The 18265-nt window shown below is 42.4% G+C and overlaps 1 protein-coding gene across 1 annotated transcript in view; it reads right to left on the bottom strand.

Moving 5' to 3' along the window:
* Positions 1-548: 548 nt before the first annotated feature.
* pudp (pseudouridine 5'-phosphatase) overlaps positions 549-18265 on the bottom strand; it is a 28953-nt gene continuing 11236 nt past the window's right edge. Inside the window, exon 4 of the mRNA XM_084004649.1 lies at positions 549-1432. Within this exon, the coding sequence (XP_083860775.1) occupies positions 1256-1432 (177 nt within the window). The 3' untranslated portion in view covers positions 549-1255. The remainder of the gene's footprint in view (positions 1433-18265) is intronic.

Below are 18265 nucleotides of genomic sequence, written 5' to 3'. Positions count from 1 at the left end.
CGCTTGCCGTGACAGCGTGAGATTAATAGTGCCAGGAGTGTGAGAGTTGGCAACCCTGTAACAAGTCTTAATGCTAACAAGCCTTAATGCTAACAGGTTTTAGTGCTAAAAAGTCTTAATGCTAACAAGTTTAAGTGCTAACAAGTGTTAATGCTAATAGGTTTTAGTGCTAACAAGTCTTAGTGCTAACAAGTCTTAATGCTAACAAGTGTAAGTGCTAACAAGTCCTAATGCTAACAAGTGTAAGTGCTAACAAGTCCTAATGCTAACAAGTCTTAGTGCTAACAAGGCTTAATGCTAACAAGTCTTAGTGCTAACAAGTCTTAGTGCTCACCGAGTTGCAACGCTAACTGAACCAAACAGTAACAACAGCCAACCAACAGCCGTTGAATCCGATCCAGCATTCCAGCGGAATCGTGCTCCAATTGGGAGATCGGCGGTATCCTTAAACAAGACACAGAAACCCCAAATTGCCCCTGAAGGCTGTGAGTAAATAGACTGAATGGAGTGTAAAGCACTAGGAAAAGACAAGGAAAGCGCGATAGAAATGGAAGTCAATGGAGATTTTATTGTAGATGAAATAAACAGACATCCATTTCAACAACACACAAAGATCAGGTTACTTCCCCCCCCCCCCACCTCCGGAGGATGAAAGGCCAGGAAGGCACATAGTGAAATCTAATTTGAGTCTCAGCCAGAGGATTGGTGGGGGGGTTTGATTCAGCACCAAATCTCATAGTGATAAACACACATTGACTGCCCTCTACTGGTTGAAACTGGCTATCGCATTCCAATTGTGCTACCCCAATCAGCCTGTGAATCAATCATGCTAATTGCTAGCGTACACATATGCCTGCCTCGCATGTTTAAACTCAAATTCACAAATTGTTGCTAAGAGCATAAACTGTATTTTACCATTATCATGGCAATAGCCGGCAATGCTAACAATTAGCATTAGCGCTACTGATTAGCATGAGCTACCTACATGTCAAATTAGACAAAGCCCAGCAGTTCATGTGGCACTTTTATATCGTGGAACTGTAGCATGGAATTAGCAAGCTAGTTTGATAACTAGCCAGCAGCTAAATGTGTCCCAATTGGAATCATAAAATAAGATCGCTGGCTCTATTTTTTTGTCAGATAATGAGAATGATTCACTGGTAGTGGTTTACACTTCACTCGCAATGTGTTGAGGTATATCCCACTTTTTTTTGTCACCGCTTCCTTTGAAGGATGGAACAGCATCCTGGCGCGTTCAGTCGAACGCCGGTAGACCGAAGAGCTGTGGTTCAAACTCCTCCATGCTCCGGAGGCGCAGCGTGGCCTCCCGGGTGAGGCTGGGCTCCAGGTTGTCGTCGGGAATCATCACCACCTGCATCCCGGCGGCGAGCCCCGCCTTCACGCCGGCGGGAGCGTCTTCAAACACCAAGCACTGAGCAAGGGGAGAGGGAAGTTTCATTATGTTAACCTGGAAGCCACATGGAGGGACATCACTAGGATTTAAAGACAGGGAGAGGCATACACAATCTTTGCGTTGCATCTATTTAGTACTGTATTAGAACTACAACCAGAGAAGAAGTCCAGCTAGTAACCAGTTAAAAGTTCTTCCATTCTCTTCTGTTGAACAAGAGTTACTGTCATGGTAACATTTAGACACATTAAAGCTACATGCTTAGAACCTGATTATGCAAATGTGTCTTAAAGTGATACCGTACCTAATTCCTCTCTCCATTAGATAAGCTGCAGGTCTAAAGAATGTACTTTAATTACACCAATTACTGTCCTGTAGATTGGTCCAATCAGAGTGTGATTCGGCTCAGTAATGTTTTATGTGTGGTTTTAAAGGTCACAGTCAAATCTGACAACATCAATATGAACGTTATATGTATGTATTTATTCCGAATTCAAAATAAAGACCATTTCCTGGACAAAGCTTTCGTTGGTAAGTAGGTAATTGAGAGTGAATCAAACTGAGTGCATTGTTTTATCCAAAAATAAAATAAAAATATCCTTTTTTTTGGGCCTCTCTCATGAATACTGTTCTCGCCGCCGACATGACCTTTGTTGCGACGAACAATACCACGGCTTCGACTCCATCTGTCCATTTACTGCCGCCGCTAAAACACCTTCAAACTTGAGAGCGGTTCACCATTCATGTTGATTTCTGTCGGAAGCTTGGCTAACTACAATCCTGCTGTCTGACGCTCGGCATATACCGAGCAGAGCTTCCCGTTAGGAATGCTAGTTTAGTGTCAGAAGGGCTCCTCTGGTTGCAAGTCTGATTGTAGTCTTATCTAAGACAAGTCTTAATGCTCAAAAGTCTTAGTGCTAACTAGTCTTACTGCTAACAGGTCTTACTGCTAAAAAGTCTTAGTGCTAACAAGTCTTAATGCTAACAGTTCTTAGTGCTAAAAAGTCTTAGTGCTAACAACTTCAACTTTCAACTTTACTTTATTTATAGAGCACTTTTCATACAAAAACATCTAACACAAAGTGCTTTACACACATCAAAAAAGAAAAAGAAAAAACAATTACAAATAAAGCCCCTCCCTCCCACCCTCCACACTACACACGCACACACACACAAACACACACACCTGCACACTCTCACTACTGACAATAGGGAGACATGGCATGACACTGATGATTGAGGAAACGCTATCTATGGGGCCATCCACACTGGGAGGAGTCGCAGGCTGTGCCACAGGGGCACCAGTGCCCAGGCCCCCCGACACCGACAGACAACAGTCAGCCGAGCCAAAGGGACCCAGGGACAGCGCCCCCAGCAGCAGCCCAGACACAGCTCCCAGTGTGGAAGACCCCCCTGAGGAAACACTGGAGTTAAAGCTAAAAACTAAAACACATGAAAAAATAAGTGACCAGCTTAGTAAAAGATAATAAAGATAATAACATAAAACAATACCAATGATAAGTAAAACAACTAAAATTATTTAAGATCAATATCATCTAAAAACAAGATAGAAGCAAAAATATAAAATAAGATAGAATCACATAAAATAAGATAAAATCACATAAGAACGTTAAGAAGAATTTAAAATACTAGTTAAAAGCCTGATTAAAAAGGTGTGTCTTTAACCTTCCTTTAAAAATATCAACTGTCTCTGCGGTCCTGAGGCTCTCTGGCAGGCTGTTCCACAGGTGGGGGCCATAGTAGCTAAATGCCGCCTCACCATGGGTTTTAGTTCTGGGTTTTGGTATGGATAAAAGGCCGTTGCCGGAGGACCTCAGGGTCCGCGAGGGTTGATATGGTAAAAGCAGGTCAGCTAAATAAGAGGGCGCAAGGCCGTTAAGACATTTAAAAACTAGTAAAAGAACCTTAAAATCGATCCTGAAGCGTACAGGGAGCCAATGCAGCGACGCTAAAACTGGTGTAATGTGCTCCTGCCCTCTTGTCCTCGTCAGCACGCGTGCGGCTGAGTTCTGTAATAGTTGGAGATTTAAAATACTCTTTTTGGGAAGACCAGAGAGCAGGGCATTACAGTAATCTAAACGACAGGAGATAAAAGCATGCATCAGCACCTCCGTACTGGCCTGAGAGAGAAACGGGCGGACTCTGGCTATGTTCTTAAGATGATAAAAACCTATTTTCGTCATATTTTTGATATGTGGAATAAAATTCAGCTCAGAGTCAAAAATCACGCCCAGATTTTTTACTGACTGTGCTGGTTTAAGATCTTGTAGTTTTGGTAAAAGTTTCTCTCTCTGGCCTTCAGGACCTATAACTAAAACCTCAGTCTTGTCCTGGTTGAGCTGTAGGAAATTCTCTGCCATCCATGACTTAATGTCTAGAATACAGTTAAAAAGGGCGTCAATTGGCCCTGTGTCATCAGGAGACACGGCAATGTACAGTTGCGTATCGTCAGCATAACTATGGAAGCTGATGCCGTGCCTCCTGATGACGTCCCCAAGGGGCAGCATGTAAAGATTAAAAAGAAGTGGACCTAAAATTGACCCTTGGGGAACCCCACATTCAATTTCATGGGTTCTTGAGGAACATGTATCCATACTTACATAAAAACATCGGTCTGTGAGATAAGAACAAAACCAGTTAAGAACAGTACCAGAGATGCCCACCAGGTGTCTGAGCCTATTTAATAAAATGTGATGGTCTACTGTATCAAAAGCTGCGCTTAGATCCAGTAGAACCAACACTGTGAGCTTTTTATTATCAAAATTCCACCTGATGTCGTTTAAAATCTTTAAAAGTGCTGACTCGGTACTGTGGTTTTTCCTAAAACCAGACTGATGTTTCTCTAAAATGTTAATTCTGTTTAAAAAGTCGTTAACTTGGTTAAAAACCAGTTTTTCTAAAATTTTACTTAAAAATGGTAAGTTGGATACAGGTCGGTAGTTATTAAAAACACTTGGATCTAAATTGCTCTTCTTCAGAAGGGCTTCACCACCGCAGTTTTAAAGGCGCTGGGGAAGACACCCGTCTGAAGAGAGCAATTCATGATATTTAAAAACTGTTCCTCGAAGAATCCATAAAACGATTTTAAAAGTGATGTGGGAATGGGATCTAAAAGGCAGGTTGTTGGGTTTACTTGGGAGAAAACTCGACCAAGTGTCCTTGCATCAACCAGGGCAAAACTCTGGTAAACTGATGTCCTTGCCTGTTTCCTCAGGCAAGGACATCAGTTCTGTGTTAACAGATAAAATTCGATGGGATAAAAGGCAGGATCGATGTCTTTGATTTTGTTTCTGAAGTGGTCTGCAAAGTTCTCGCAAAGATCATCTGTGGGTGTCTTAAAAACTTTATTAGAATTAGTACCTGTTAAAATATCAAAAGTGGCGAAGAGGAACCGGGGTTTGTTTTTATTGATGGTGATGAGTTGTGAGAAATGTGAAATTCGTGCCTTTTTGACTGTATTATTGTAGGTTTTGAGTTGTTGACGTAAAATCTCGTAATGAATTGTCAGTTTATTTTTCCTCCATCTTCTCTCTGCACTCCTGCATTTTCTTTTCAGTTCACTGATTTCAATGTTTTTTCTCCACGGGGGTATAAGTTTTCTTTTTATTGTTTTAGTTAAAAGTGGAGCTACTGAGTCCAAGGTTGACTTCAGTCTGCTGTTAAAATTATCAACGATAAAATCACAAGGTGCAGGTAGAACTTCAGCAGGAGTGCTCTGTAAAATCTCCATAAAATTTGCAGCCACTTCAGAAGTAAGGTAGCGCCTCCTCACCGTTCTCACCGGGGCCTCCTCTTGGTTAAAACTGGTGATGTTAAAAAATACACAGTAGTGGTCAGACACAGCCAGGTCGACAACAGAGGACACACCGATGGCCAGGCCATGGGTTATGACCAGGTCCAGGGTGTGTCCTAATGCTAACAAGTTTTAGTGCTAACAAGTCTTAATGCTAACAAGTCTTAGTGCTAACAAGTCTTAATGCTAACAGGTCCGAGGCTTCGAAACCGTCGTCCACAAACCAACAGGAGGACGTCCTGATGACTACGTCCACTACTAGTATACGGGTGTTCGGCAACCACATTCGTTGGTTTCACGTGACGTCACAGTGCTGCATCACAAACGCGCTAAATCCAGATGGATGGCAGGAAGTGAAGTCTGCCCATAGAACTGCCGTGTGAAAAAGTCAAGATGCCCATGTTTTGTACCCTGTCTACTTTCACCGGCCCTACGTCGGGTCGTTTTTCACTCGTTTGGCATTCATTCCGTTTAATCGCATATTATTTTGAATGCATCTGCGTCATATTATACATCATTCGAAAGCTGCGAGTCTCGTGAATCGAACAAAGCCAGCCGTTTTAGGCTCACGGAGACACATCAAAAGCAAACACAGCGTGTGTGTAAGGAGTGCACAGAAAAAAAACAATAACAAGACCGGCGTTTCCTACCTTTGGAGCTGTCTCGAAGTCTAAAAAAAACATGTAGCTTGATAATCCTCATATCCACAGAAAGGTAAGAGTCCAACGAACAAAAGTATCCACTTCATTTAGTCCCACAAGCACGCGATCTCCGGTAATCATCTATAACACGCCATGTGTTGACGTTGTGAGTCTCTGAACAAGATGTCGTTTTTATTTGTTTATCGCTTTTTAACCGCTGTTCGACGAAGGGCTAACAATGGATGTTTGCTATTTCCATGTTCGTCTTCGTCTTCTGGACAAAACAAGCCCCCTTCCATGATTCTGCGATCCGAATTGGCTGAACAAACTGTCCATCAAGCGAGCCAGTGCTTCACTGGCTCGCGTCAAATGACGCTGACCAACCACGCGTAATCTCCAGATACAGAGAGCCAATAGCAGAGGAGTAAATTTTTGACTGACAGGTCTTATAGCCAATGAGCTTACGATTCCAACGGTATATTACATGGGGGTAGAGGGCTTGAGTGTGAGAGGCACAGCGAACGCATAAACTACACTTGTCATCTGAGACTTTGATAGTTACGCACAGAGTCTCGTGCGCGCATTACAGAAGGCTGCCGTTCACTATTCCTTTTGATTGTTTTGAGCATTTTACAATGCCTAAAGCCAAAGGAAAGACTCGGTATTCCCTTGAAGACGCCTTAGACTGAGAAATAAAAAAAAAAAAAAAAAAAAAAAAATAACCCATAAAGAAAAAAAAAAGAAAAAAAATTACAAAATAATGATTTTATTAGTAGTAGTTGTAGAACTGATGGAATAAACAAAAAAAGTAGAAGTATGAACCTAAAAATACCCATAATCTCATTTGGCACAATTTGGAACACTTTGTGCCAGATGTAACTCCGTCTGACATTGCTCGACAAAAACTACTGCCAAACGCTCATTTTTAGGTGTATTTTTATCCACTTTCTACCAGTTGTTGGTAAGGCTTGTGGCTGTGGCTTCATTCAGTTTTTAGGTCTAAATACCAGAGCCACAGCTATCTTTTTTCACTCAAAATTTAAAAAAAAATTAGGCGAGGCAAAAAATTAAAATGTCCACAATTTTTGAGCTGTAGTAACTCAGTGTCAGTAACACTCAGAGTAAATCTGACACTTGGAGAAGAAACTTCAAAGGGTTAGCTTTCAGGAATGGTCAGCTTTGTGTCTGTAGTCATAGGGGTTCAAGAACAGTAACCATTTTACTTTGGGTATGTCGTTTTCAGCCTTTTCTTCAAAAATAGGACCTCCATGGAACCGGCTGCTACAATCGTTCTACCCGTGAAAAGGAAACTTTTTTTTTTTTTTTTTTTTTTTTTAGAGTACCAAAGGTTGTCGTCCAGAAAGGTGAGAATTGTAAAAAGCTCACAGAATAACGCCGTAAAAAGTGGATTTTAAACCTACGTCTGTGGGTCTGAGAGTCGCTTTGCCATCAATCGGGAACGCTCGCGTTCTCCGCGAGGGTCCGCACCCTCCTCCTCCGCCTCGGGGTACCTGATGCTCCAGAAAACTCACTCATCTTCATGAGGTACGGGTCACACCCAACATATTTACTTACTAATTGTTTGTATCGTATTCTAGAAACGGGCTCTAAATCCCTACAATACAGACTCTCTGGAACGGTTTCCTCCATAGACGGAGTTGGCATTTTTACTTCCGTACAGCCTTTGGAAAATCACGCCCCTTAACGCGTCATCACAATCACGTGACTGAAACCCAGCTATTGCAATAAATTGCACACTTGGACAATGGTGCCAATGGTTGCTTTCAATGTCTCTTTTCCCCTGCAAGAACCATAATTTATATATATATATATATATATATACAACTGTATATATATATATATATATATTAGGCTCGGGCGGTAATATGGTATACCACGGGTCTTAAAAATAGCAACGGTATCAGTTTCAATACCGTCATTAAAAAAATGCAATGCACTTATATAGGAGAGAGAGAGAGAGAGAGCGAGAGAGCGAGAAAGAGAGAGAGAGAGAGAGGAAAGATGGCGAGTCGCGCACCGAGTGACCTGGTCTCAAAGAAGTACACGACTTCTGCAGTTTGGCAGTATTTTGGGTTCTGACGTAATGAGAAGTAGAGCTTAGTTTGGGCCCAGAAAATCAAGCCCGACCCTACCCGAGCGCGTTCTGTCCGAACCCGGACCGACCCGACACATTAACTGTAATTAAGAGCCCGAGCCCGATTTCAACCCAACAATTGTTTTTCATGCATGAGGGCTGTTGTATGTGCATATCCGTGGGAAGTGGGGGTCCGGCTGCACCACTACTCAGTCACAAAAATATACAAATCATTTTATAGGCTACGTTAGTGCAGCAATTAGGATATGACTGGACAAAGCCGACACGTATGTTATCGCCTTCTCCCACTTGAAATGATCCCATACCTCGGACTTTCATGATGACTTGCTCAACGTTAATTGTCCTGTTTTTAATTGATCCTTTATGTCTCCAAGTTCCATGTTGCACTTTAGCGTAACTCCTTTATTCTTTGATTTAGCTGCACAGAGCGGAACCGTTATGAATGATGCGTGCGCACTATGTGTAGCGTCTTTGTGTAACTTTGTATATTTGTTATTACGTAGACTTATTCTGCTAAACATATAACCAATAATATTTAATGTTTATGCCTAGCCTTCTCCTCAGATTAGGGGAGAAGGCTAGGCATAAATGCAATGATAGAAAAAAAAAAAAAAGAACGAACGAACGAACACAAACGCTTGTTTAAAGGCCCGGCCCGACCCAGCCCGAGGGTAGCGGTGGGAAATTTCGGCCCGACCCGGCCCGTGGGGCGGACCGGGTTCGGCTAAGCTCGGGCAGAGAAGCTAAACTGGCAAACATCATCAAGGAGGTTTAAATGTGGTGTATTTTATTCATAAATAAGTGCTGTGTAGTAGATCTACTTTATGCTGATGTGAAGAGCGGTTTGCGTGGAGGTGGAAAAGGAGCCGATAATAAATATTTGAAAAAAACAACTGGTAGATATTTAAAGAAACTGTAAATTGTCAAATTTGAGAACAGAGTTTAGTAAGGTGGTAGAATAAGCGTTTAATTCATTTCTTTTTATCGATTAAGAATGAACTAATACATCTTATCATTTAACAATGACAGGCACGTTATCAATGTCATTTCATGTTTTTATAATAAACTATATTTATAGAAATGGAGTCGGTCGATTAATTAGGACGTTTTCATTCACAAAAAGTATCAAAAAGGTATCAAATTCAAGGTGTTGGAATGAAACGATGTTAACGCCAAAAAAACCCACTAATCATGAAATCAAAGGCTGTGGTTGTAGCTTATTAGCATAAATGAATGCCCGACGTTGCTCTTAAACCTGAACCTGAAATGCCTCCTTTGTTTCCTTTTTTATTACCAACTGTGGCTAGTGAACTAATTTTCGGGTTAATAGGCAGCTTTAACTTTGCGGATGGAAACGGCACTCGAGTGCGAATAAAGGAAACAGCTGGTCTGACGCTGAAAAGAAGCGAAGATTCGGAGAAAGCCTTGAGGACCTTTGTTCGCCTCCACTCTAATGCCCAGGTTGAACAAAGAGGCCTCCTCCAGTCTCTTAAAACCCTAATTGACTTCCATGATGCCACTAAGCCTGGAACCAGAGGACGTTGGAACAACGCAACAGAAAGATTGAGAGTGCATAACGGAGGGGCCTTCGCTAATTCCCTTGATTGGGAGCAATTAAAAGTGGTAATTACCCAATGAGCTCGCGGAATGACCCTTTAATCTGCTTCCAGTGCTGTATGGACAAACAGACACAGACACATGGCGGCTCTGCAGCGGATTAGAGAGGGAAAGTAAATCTTTTCAACCAGTGAAGGAAGTGACCATATTTGGATTCTGGAGCGGCAGAGATCTGGAACCATCGGGATCTGGATCCATCTGGCTTCGGGTGGGAAGCTGCTATCAAAGGGAGTTCATAATTCAAGTGTTCTTTAATTAGCTACAAAGCGATCTTAGTTAGTAGCATATAACGACCTGTAAACACATGGTAGCCCCGCCCCTAAGGCATACCCTACTTTATGGTCTATGTATGGTCTAGTGAGTAGGGTCATTTTCTCATGGACTTCTTTTCGCAAACAGAGGAGCCGCCCCCTGATGGCCAGCAGAGAGAATGCAAGTTTAAGGCACTTCAGCCTTGGCTTAACTTTTTGGAAAATCAGAGGTTGCTGCCTTTCTAAAGCTAACTGTAGGTAGCTATTTTAAGCCCATGTTGGGGTAGTAGCAGGAGCAGATTTGGTTATCAACAGCTAATTATTGATGTCAATATGATTATCGATATTAATAATTATATTTAATATATTATGATATAATCATGAATGAACGGGGCACCACCCTGGGATCAGGGAAAAGATAACCAAAAACTGTATTCAGTCTCAATATAAAAGGTTTTATACTCACATGTCAATCATCGTGATCATTGGCATAGAAGTATAAAACAATCGAACAATTAAAAAGGCGTGAAATTCGAGCACTAGCCTTCACAACCTGCTGTTATCCAGTGACATATACACAACAAGCACAAGAGACCGCTAGTTATAATATAATAAGATTTATTGAAATCAGTAATAATGATCACAATCAATAACACTGCAATAAACAAAGCCTTATTACCTAACTACCTAACACACAAAGCTAAGCTAACAAAGGAAGAGACCCACGTGGAGTGCTTGTGTGTGTGTGTGCGTGCGTGCGTGCGTGTGTGTAGAGAGAGGGAGAGAGATATGGCCGGGCGCGACCACCAGATGGAGCTATTCCTCACAGCATTCAGGGGCGGAGCCACTGACGTCAGATGGAGTAGCGAGAGAGGGGGAGAGATGGCCGGGTGCAGCCACCAGATGGAGCTATTCCTCACAGCTTTCAGGGGCGGAGCCACTGACGTCGGCTAGAATTGCGCGAGAGAGAGCGAGAGATGGCCGGGTACAGCCACCAGATGGAGCTATTTCCTTAGCGTCCGGAGACGGAAACAGCTGGCGTAGGATACGTGTGGGGGTGGTGTATGTGTGTGCGCATGTGTGTTAGCCAGAACAAAGAGAGAGAGAATGCGCGCGTAATACACAAAGGATCAGTAAGCTATTACCATCACACGGGAGCCCGTGAATGAACTGGCGTTCGTTCGGCGGGACCCCGGTCTTTTAACTGATGGTAGATCATTTACTGAGCTCGTGAATGTGTCCGAGGTTGGACACGCATTGTTACCGAGATGAAACCCAGCGGCGTGGGTGCACAATCAGCATTCAAATACAATCAACACAGAAAGCAACGGACTCGGCGGTCCGTGATCAAAACTTAAAACACGTTAACAAGAATTACAAGCATATCCTACACTAGTGCTGTGCGATATGGACAAAATGTTATATCCCGATATAGCTAATTTTATATCCCGATAACGATATATATCCCGATATAGTATTTTTTCTTAGAATTATATATATATATATATATATATATATATATATATATATAAATAAATCAATCACATCTCAGCACTACTACGACCAGTGCCGTAAACGTTTGCGGGTGACGTAAAAATGCTACCACAACGCAGTAGCGTTGCTGCAGTTACATTCGCCTTCAGAACTTGTTTTGAACTCAAAATTTGGATATCCAACGGTCATTCCGACATTGAGTTGTGCTTTACACGGCGTATTAAATCACAACCGTAGTGTACGTTAACGACGCCCAATTTCCACTGCATGCGTCTCCGCTGCGGTGCATCTCCCATCCGGCTTCGGTCCGCCGTCCGCCAATCCCCACAGGATGCGTTTGAGTCCGCCACGGCACAGTCCGTCGTTCGCGATAAATACGTAATCGCGCGCTGCAGTTAAAGATATGTGTAAACACAGCAACCAAGCGATACAAAGGTCAGTGTTCCCAAGGAAGGAGTACAAGACTTTTTTTGACGTAGTCAAGTAGTTTTATTAACACAAGTGTTTTATTTTGAAAAGTTTTATTGTTGAGTATGTACCGAACTTCCTGTTTCGCTATATTTGCCCTGTGCTGAATTGCTGCGCCGTGGTCCGGCATCCGCCAGAAATAGAAGTCCGTATTTGTTGGGGAGAGCTGCGGACTGCCGGAGCTGAGACGCAGCGGACACGCAGCGCAGCGGACCTGGTGGGGATTGACCCATAGACTAAAGTGAAACGTATCTGCTCCGCTGGCGTGGCGGAGACGCAACGCAGCGGAGACGCTTGCAGTGGAAATGCGTGTAGCAACAGTGCTAAACAAGTAGCCTACACGTTAAAATTACAATATAAATGACAGAGGCTTATATCCTACGGTAGACATTTTTATATCGTACTACGATATATATCGTAATATCGCACAGCTCTATCCTACACTATCAAACTTATGTCTCTGCCCAGACTGATAGCCTCTTACTGGTGTCGTTGCATAGGCTGCAAGTCCGTCCCGGCGATGGCGGGCGGCGACGGTAGCTCGTGAGTCCCCGGCGTCAGCGGGGGACGTGATGAGTCGGCTACGTCCAGACGAGAGCGGGGCGTTTTTCCCTCTCGTTGATCAAACTCGAATAAAGAAAACAGTTTGTGTTTCTTCCTTCCACGGGCAACAATATAATCGCGGCTTGGCAATTTGGTCAGCTGACTTCAGACAGGAGCTGGTAGCTGGAATGCAGGAACCGGTTGTTTTCCTCTTCCGCAGGCAAAAACAAAGATAATCCCGCGGTCGTGGCAATCTCTCAGGATCCAAAAACGAGTAAAAGAAAAAGGGGCGAGTCACGGAAAACGGGGAAAAACAGTCTGTTGCTCGTCCAGCGAGATCGGGGAGAAGACTGTGGCCTAGGACAAAGGAAACGCTGCAGACGTTATAAGTTGGTCTCCTGTTGCAGCGGTGAGCTGCGGTGGACGAGTCCACCTCCTGTTGCAACGTGGTGTTGCGATGGAAGAGAGAGTTCTTAAGGCGGCGCCGGTTTATATAGCTCACGGCTGCTCCCGGGGACCCCCTGGGGTACCTGTGGTTGTCAGCCAATAGGGCACCAGTTGTGTCACGTTGCACTTCGCACCTAGGTGCGAGGTGAAACCAAAATGGCAGTTGTAGTTTTTTATCTCCTTTGTCCCTTTGTTCTGACCGCATGTGAAGGCTTTTGTAGGCCGCATTGTGTAGTCCTAATGGTGAGGTCCCAACACCCAACCATGCATCCTTTCCACACTTTCACATTGTGGAAGTAGAAGTGTTATGGGATAATATACTTGGACATGGATGACATTACTTCTGGTGATTAGAGCAGGGGAATGTGAAGCTTCTAGATCACATTTCGGAATCAAACGACCCAAACGTATACCTGTATGCGGTAACAGTGTAATAGAAATGCATCCTGCTGTTGTTGTCAGTTAAGTGTACACATTTCTACCTCAAGTGACGGCCAGAGGGGGAAAAAAACACACAGCAGCATCGCCGAAGTACTGCTGACGGCAGCTCAAATCTACTTCCCCAACAGAGGCTGTCACACAAGCAGGAGGCGTTGTGCTCGTTCAACGCCCACGCAGCCAACAACAAAGCCTCATTAACACGGAACGAGGTAAATCCAGGCGAAACTCACTTCACCAGCCGTTCAGAGGGAGGGAAGAGTTGAGTCGGCCTAGTCGTGACGAACGGAAATAACCCCCGAATTCAGAGCTGGTACGATCGCTGATGTAAGAGGAATCAGCATCATAGGAGTCTGGGATTGAAGGAGGCTTGTTTAACCCTCACAAACGGCTTCATCCTCCACTTTTACTCACAAAGTCTTTTGTTACCGAAGGTAATGCTTCGAAACGGGGCAAAGTGAATTTTTGTGGTATGAACCCAAAATAAATTATTTTGTTGCGATAAACAGATGAATAATGATGCCGAAGGTATGACATAATGACGTCGATGAGTAAAAAATTTGAAAGTCATGGTTTGTTCAGTCAGCCCACAAGACGATACACAAATAATTCTAAAAATGCTTGTTGTCTGAATGGCGTTCAATCATAGCTAGGCTTACATTGTAGCAGCTCCGTAAACACTAAAAATAACGCCGTCTTGGCATAAAAACGGCAGCGACCACAGACCGCTGGGATGCGTTTAGCCTCCGTTGACAATTAATTAATATGTCCCAGCACCACACGTGAATTTTGGGGGGAAAAAATCAATCACACCGCTACATTTTTTTAACATGCCAAAAAAATCAACGTCATTCACAAAGCGTACATATTTTTTTATCGCACCAAAAATTTGCTTTGCGTTTGGTGTGAACGCCCCTTTATGCATTGTTACATTCAACCACATTTCTTTAGCTAATTTACTAATTTATTTTTGATTAATTAAGGGGATTGATTTAATATATTTTCTTGTGGTTGAATTCAAAGCACAATTCAAGGGTAAAATAATGTCAAATTAATACATTTATGAATAAAGTGGATTTGGAATCTGGATTCGCTGTGGAACAGAGACCAAGCGGAGGCGGTGTGAGGCTGGAGCTGGAAGCACACACACACACACACACACACACACACACACACACACACACACACACACACACACACAGTCCTATTGTCTCCAACTGGCCCACTAACAACCGGGCCGTCTACTCTTGGAGAGAAGTGCATTGTGGGAATATGACAGCAGCCGAAGCCTGCACGCCGTGATTGTGGAGGAAGACCAAGACCCGTTTCTGTGGACCGTCTCTCCAGAATTTCACTATATATGCATGTTGCAATGTTTTTAGGTGGGTTTTTTTGGACTTCATTAATGTATTATTTGATTAATTCAAATCTTTTCATCATTAATGTATTCATTTATTATTTATTTTTAATTCATTCATTCATTTGAATTCACAAATGTATTGATTTATCATTGTTTATTTTACAAATGTATTGATTTCCAAATTAACCTTATATCAAATTGATTCATTCTTATTTTTTTGTCATTAATAAAAAAATAAAATAAAAAAAAGTATACTTAATTAATTTGAATTCACTAATTTATTGATTAATTATCGTTTATTTTACAAATGTATTGCTTTCCAAATTATATATATATATATATATGGCGGGCTGATGAATACCGATAACGAGCTGACGTGTCAGACAGTCTGGCGTGCGGCGGCCGGTGACTAAGCGACAGTGACAGATTGCCCACTGCATCTTCTAAATGATCCTGGAGCCCAGTGAGGGATGGGGAACATTACCCCATCTCTGTTGTGGAGGGCAGAAATAAATCCAAGGGTTGATGATGGACAAACCCGAAATATGTGTGTTAGCAGCATATATTACAAGTTCTTTATAATTTAAATCAGGCGATAATGGAAAATCCCTACTAGTGACGTAGTATTAAATATAGAGACTGTGTGGGGACTGGGATCCGTGGTTCGCGCCACCAACCTTGTGGTTCAAAGATGACCCCCTTTGAGCTCCAGCCGACCTTTCTGTTTACTGACTGACACAAGGCATTCACAACGGAGGCATGAGCGCGTTTTCATTAGGAGATAATTTACTGTTATGCTGAGTGTCCAGAGATCGGCTCCAAGAAAAGCCGGCGGAGAGCCCGAGGACTTAATCAGACCATTGAGCCAAAGTGAGTGCCTGCAAAGCCACCATGCCCAGCCTTTGCTTTGCTTGTGATCTGAGGAAGAACCCCACAAAAACCTTAGCTCACACATTTTGAAGTGTGTGATAGATATGATAAAGTATCCAGCCAGGAAGTTGTGTGTTAAACCAGATAAGAGGAATCGGAGGGCTACAGAGTGTTTTTCCAAATGAACTTGGCCATCACTGCCTGTTAAACTATTCCCTCAACTATAATATTATATAAGATTTCATTACAAATGCTTAATATTTTAGATAGTAAGAAAAAATGAAGGTTACTGCTTGGGGTGCTGCTCTTCTACAGTTCAAATATGGTCACTTCGGTTCAGGTTGCAAAAATAAAAGATGGTGACGGACAAAATTTAAGATGGAGAAGGCCAAAAAAAAAAAATGGATATGGCTATGGTCAAAATCCAAGATGGCGATGACCAAAATCAAAGATTATGATGGTCAAAATACAAGATGGTAACGCCAAGATGGCTACAGTCAAAAGACAAAACTCGAGACTTCAAAACCGTATAGTCCACAAACATCACAATGACAACATCCGCTACTTATATACAGACAATCATCAGTGAAGTATTTCCATAATTCACTGCTCTTCCACCCAACAGTGGTTTCATGAAAAAAAAAAAAATGTCAATTTAGCATTATATTGTAGTAAACTGGAAGTGTGCTATTTATTTTTGGTTTAGTTATCTGGTAGTGGTCAACATAATTACTAGTTACTACTAATTTGGTAATATTTACAGATCTTTAAAAATGCCGGCTTTAAAACAGCACTATAGATAAGACATAAAGTCAGAATCATCTGGGTGGAAGGGAATGAGGGAAGCCAGGAGGCCACAAGTAAGAACTCAGAAGAGAAGGTCTTTCATGGTCCACTGACCCACAAGAACCTCCAGTACATCTGAGAAGAACCCGTGCTTATCTGGGAGGTGTTACCCAGGAGAAATCCTCTCACAAAAGAGTGCAAGTTAAGTATGTGGGGTTGCCTGATATGAACGGAAGGCGATCTGGCTGGTTGAAAGAAGAGGTGAATAAAGAACAAGCCAAGCCAAGCAAGGGGAAAACTAAGCTCTGCGGTTTTACATAAGAGTCTTTATTCAGCTGCGTTTTCGTTTTCCTACTTCTAGATTGTGCGTCTGAGGTATGAAGCCCATATGACCGCTGACGTGACGCTATCGGCTTCAATAATAAGGACTTCCATTTTGTCACGCTGTTTGAAGTGAAGTGGGCCTGATGGGAGTTGAAGTCGCTGCTACAATCCAACAGGCACTTCTTCTTCATAGTACTAAATGTGTACTGTGGAACCTATTTAACACTCAGAGTTGTAAACGACTTAACAGCAAGGTGCACAGGATCAGAGCTTCCCTTCAATGGAGAACGGGGGTCCACTGCTTTGAAGGGAAAGCAGCTGACTGATGCATCAGGTCAAAGCACCTAAAAGCCAAGAGTGTGGGAAGCTTTCACAAAAAACTGGGGATCGTATAGCGAGGTGAAGTCCGGTTGACTGCCATGGGAACTTATTTTGAAAAAAAAAAAAAAAAAAAAACAAGTACTGTAGTCAAACTAAACTCTACAGTACTTGAAGCTACGATGTGTTCGGTACCAGGATGTTAACGTTGATCACACTAACAAACGGTCTCGCTTGTTCTTTAGATGTATCTCACTGAGCAGCTTTACAGGGGTCTGTATTGGGGCCCTACACTTTTCATTTTATAAACTGTATTTGGTGATAAAGCCTCATTGATCCAGAATCTTTGAGGCCAATGTTAATGTTGAGTATGAACGATCAATGATCCTTATTATTGTCATTGTTAAGCTAAAAATACATCGCCCAAGCCTATATTGGTCTTTGGCTATTTGTTGTGAAAACATCGCAGTTTGGTTTGTATGATACCACAAATTTAGAATTTCTGGTCTTGAAAAATGTTCTGGTCTTTTAAATTGACAAACATCACACACACTGCATACCATGGACATATTTTAATTCATATATTACATTTTAACAATTTTAATTAATAGTAAAATTAATTTTAAGTTCAATTTACTGTCATCCATTATTCCGTTACTTTTCCTGATGGTTTTCCTTTTGCCATTTTTCAGTATTGTTAACAAGATATTTAGCCAGGGTATCATATCAATCTAGTGAGAAAATGGCGGGAAATGTAGGCAGATTTATTGGACAAGAGTGATACAGTTCCAGATTCTGCTGTAGACCATCACCAAGGGTTCACAGGAAGGTGGTGAGGGCCACTGCCAAGGCTCTTATGTGTCCAGACATGGACCCAGAACACGAGAGGCACTGGTCTCCAGACGATGTCACCAATCATCAACACTTTTGAGGGGCAATATGGGCGAAATTGGATTTCATTTGCCCCACTTTCTCGCTGCCATTTGAATCATGGTGAATTATGGGAATCATTATTGATGGCACTGCTGTCACTGGTAATTGCCTTGGAGGGACAAACATGGAGGATACATTGGCAGCCAGTCGGTAACTGGGAAATAAGGTGGGTAGGAAAACTGCCAAGGCTCCGCTATGTCCAGCCAGGACTACAGACGTTTAAAGGCAATCCACACCAGTGCCGCCAAAACCTGCTAGCATGGAGGTAACACAACAACATATTGTTGTCACAATACCAGATTGTGACCTGGATTCGATACCCTTCCTTAAAATCTCGATATCAATAATGAAAGTAGTCAAGTCAAGTCAAGTCATCTTTATTTATATAGCACCTTTCACACATATAAAAATGCAGCCTAAAGTGCTTTACATTA

The sequence above is a fragment of the Eutrigla gurnardus genome (assembly GCF_963514095.1).
Source record: "Eutrigla gurnardus genome assembly, chromosome: 24".
NCBI lineage: Eukaryota > Metazoa > Chordata > Actinopteri > Perciformes > Triglidae > Eutrigla > Eutrigla gurnardus.
Note: the sequence above shows the minus strand (reverse complement) of the source record. Positions and strands in the feature narration are given on the sequence as shown.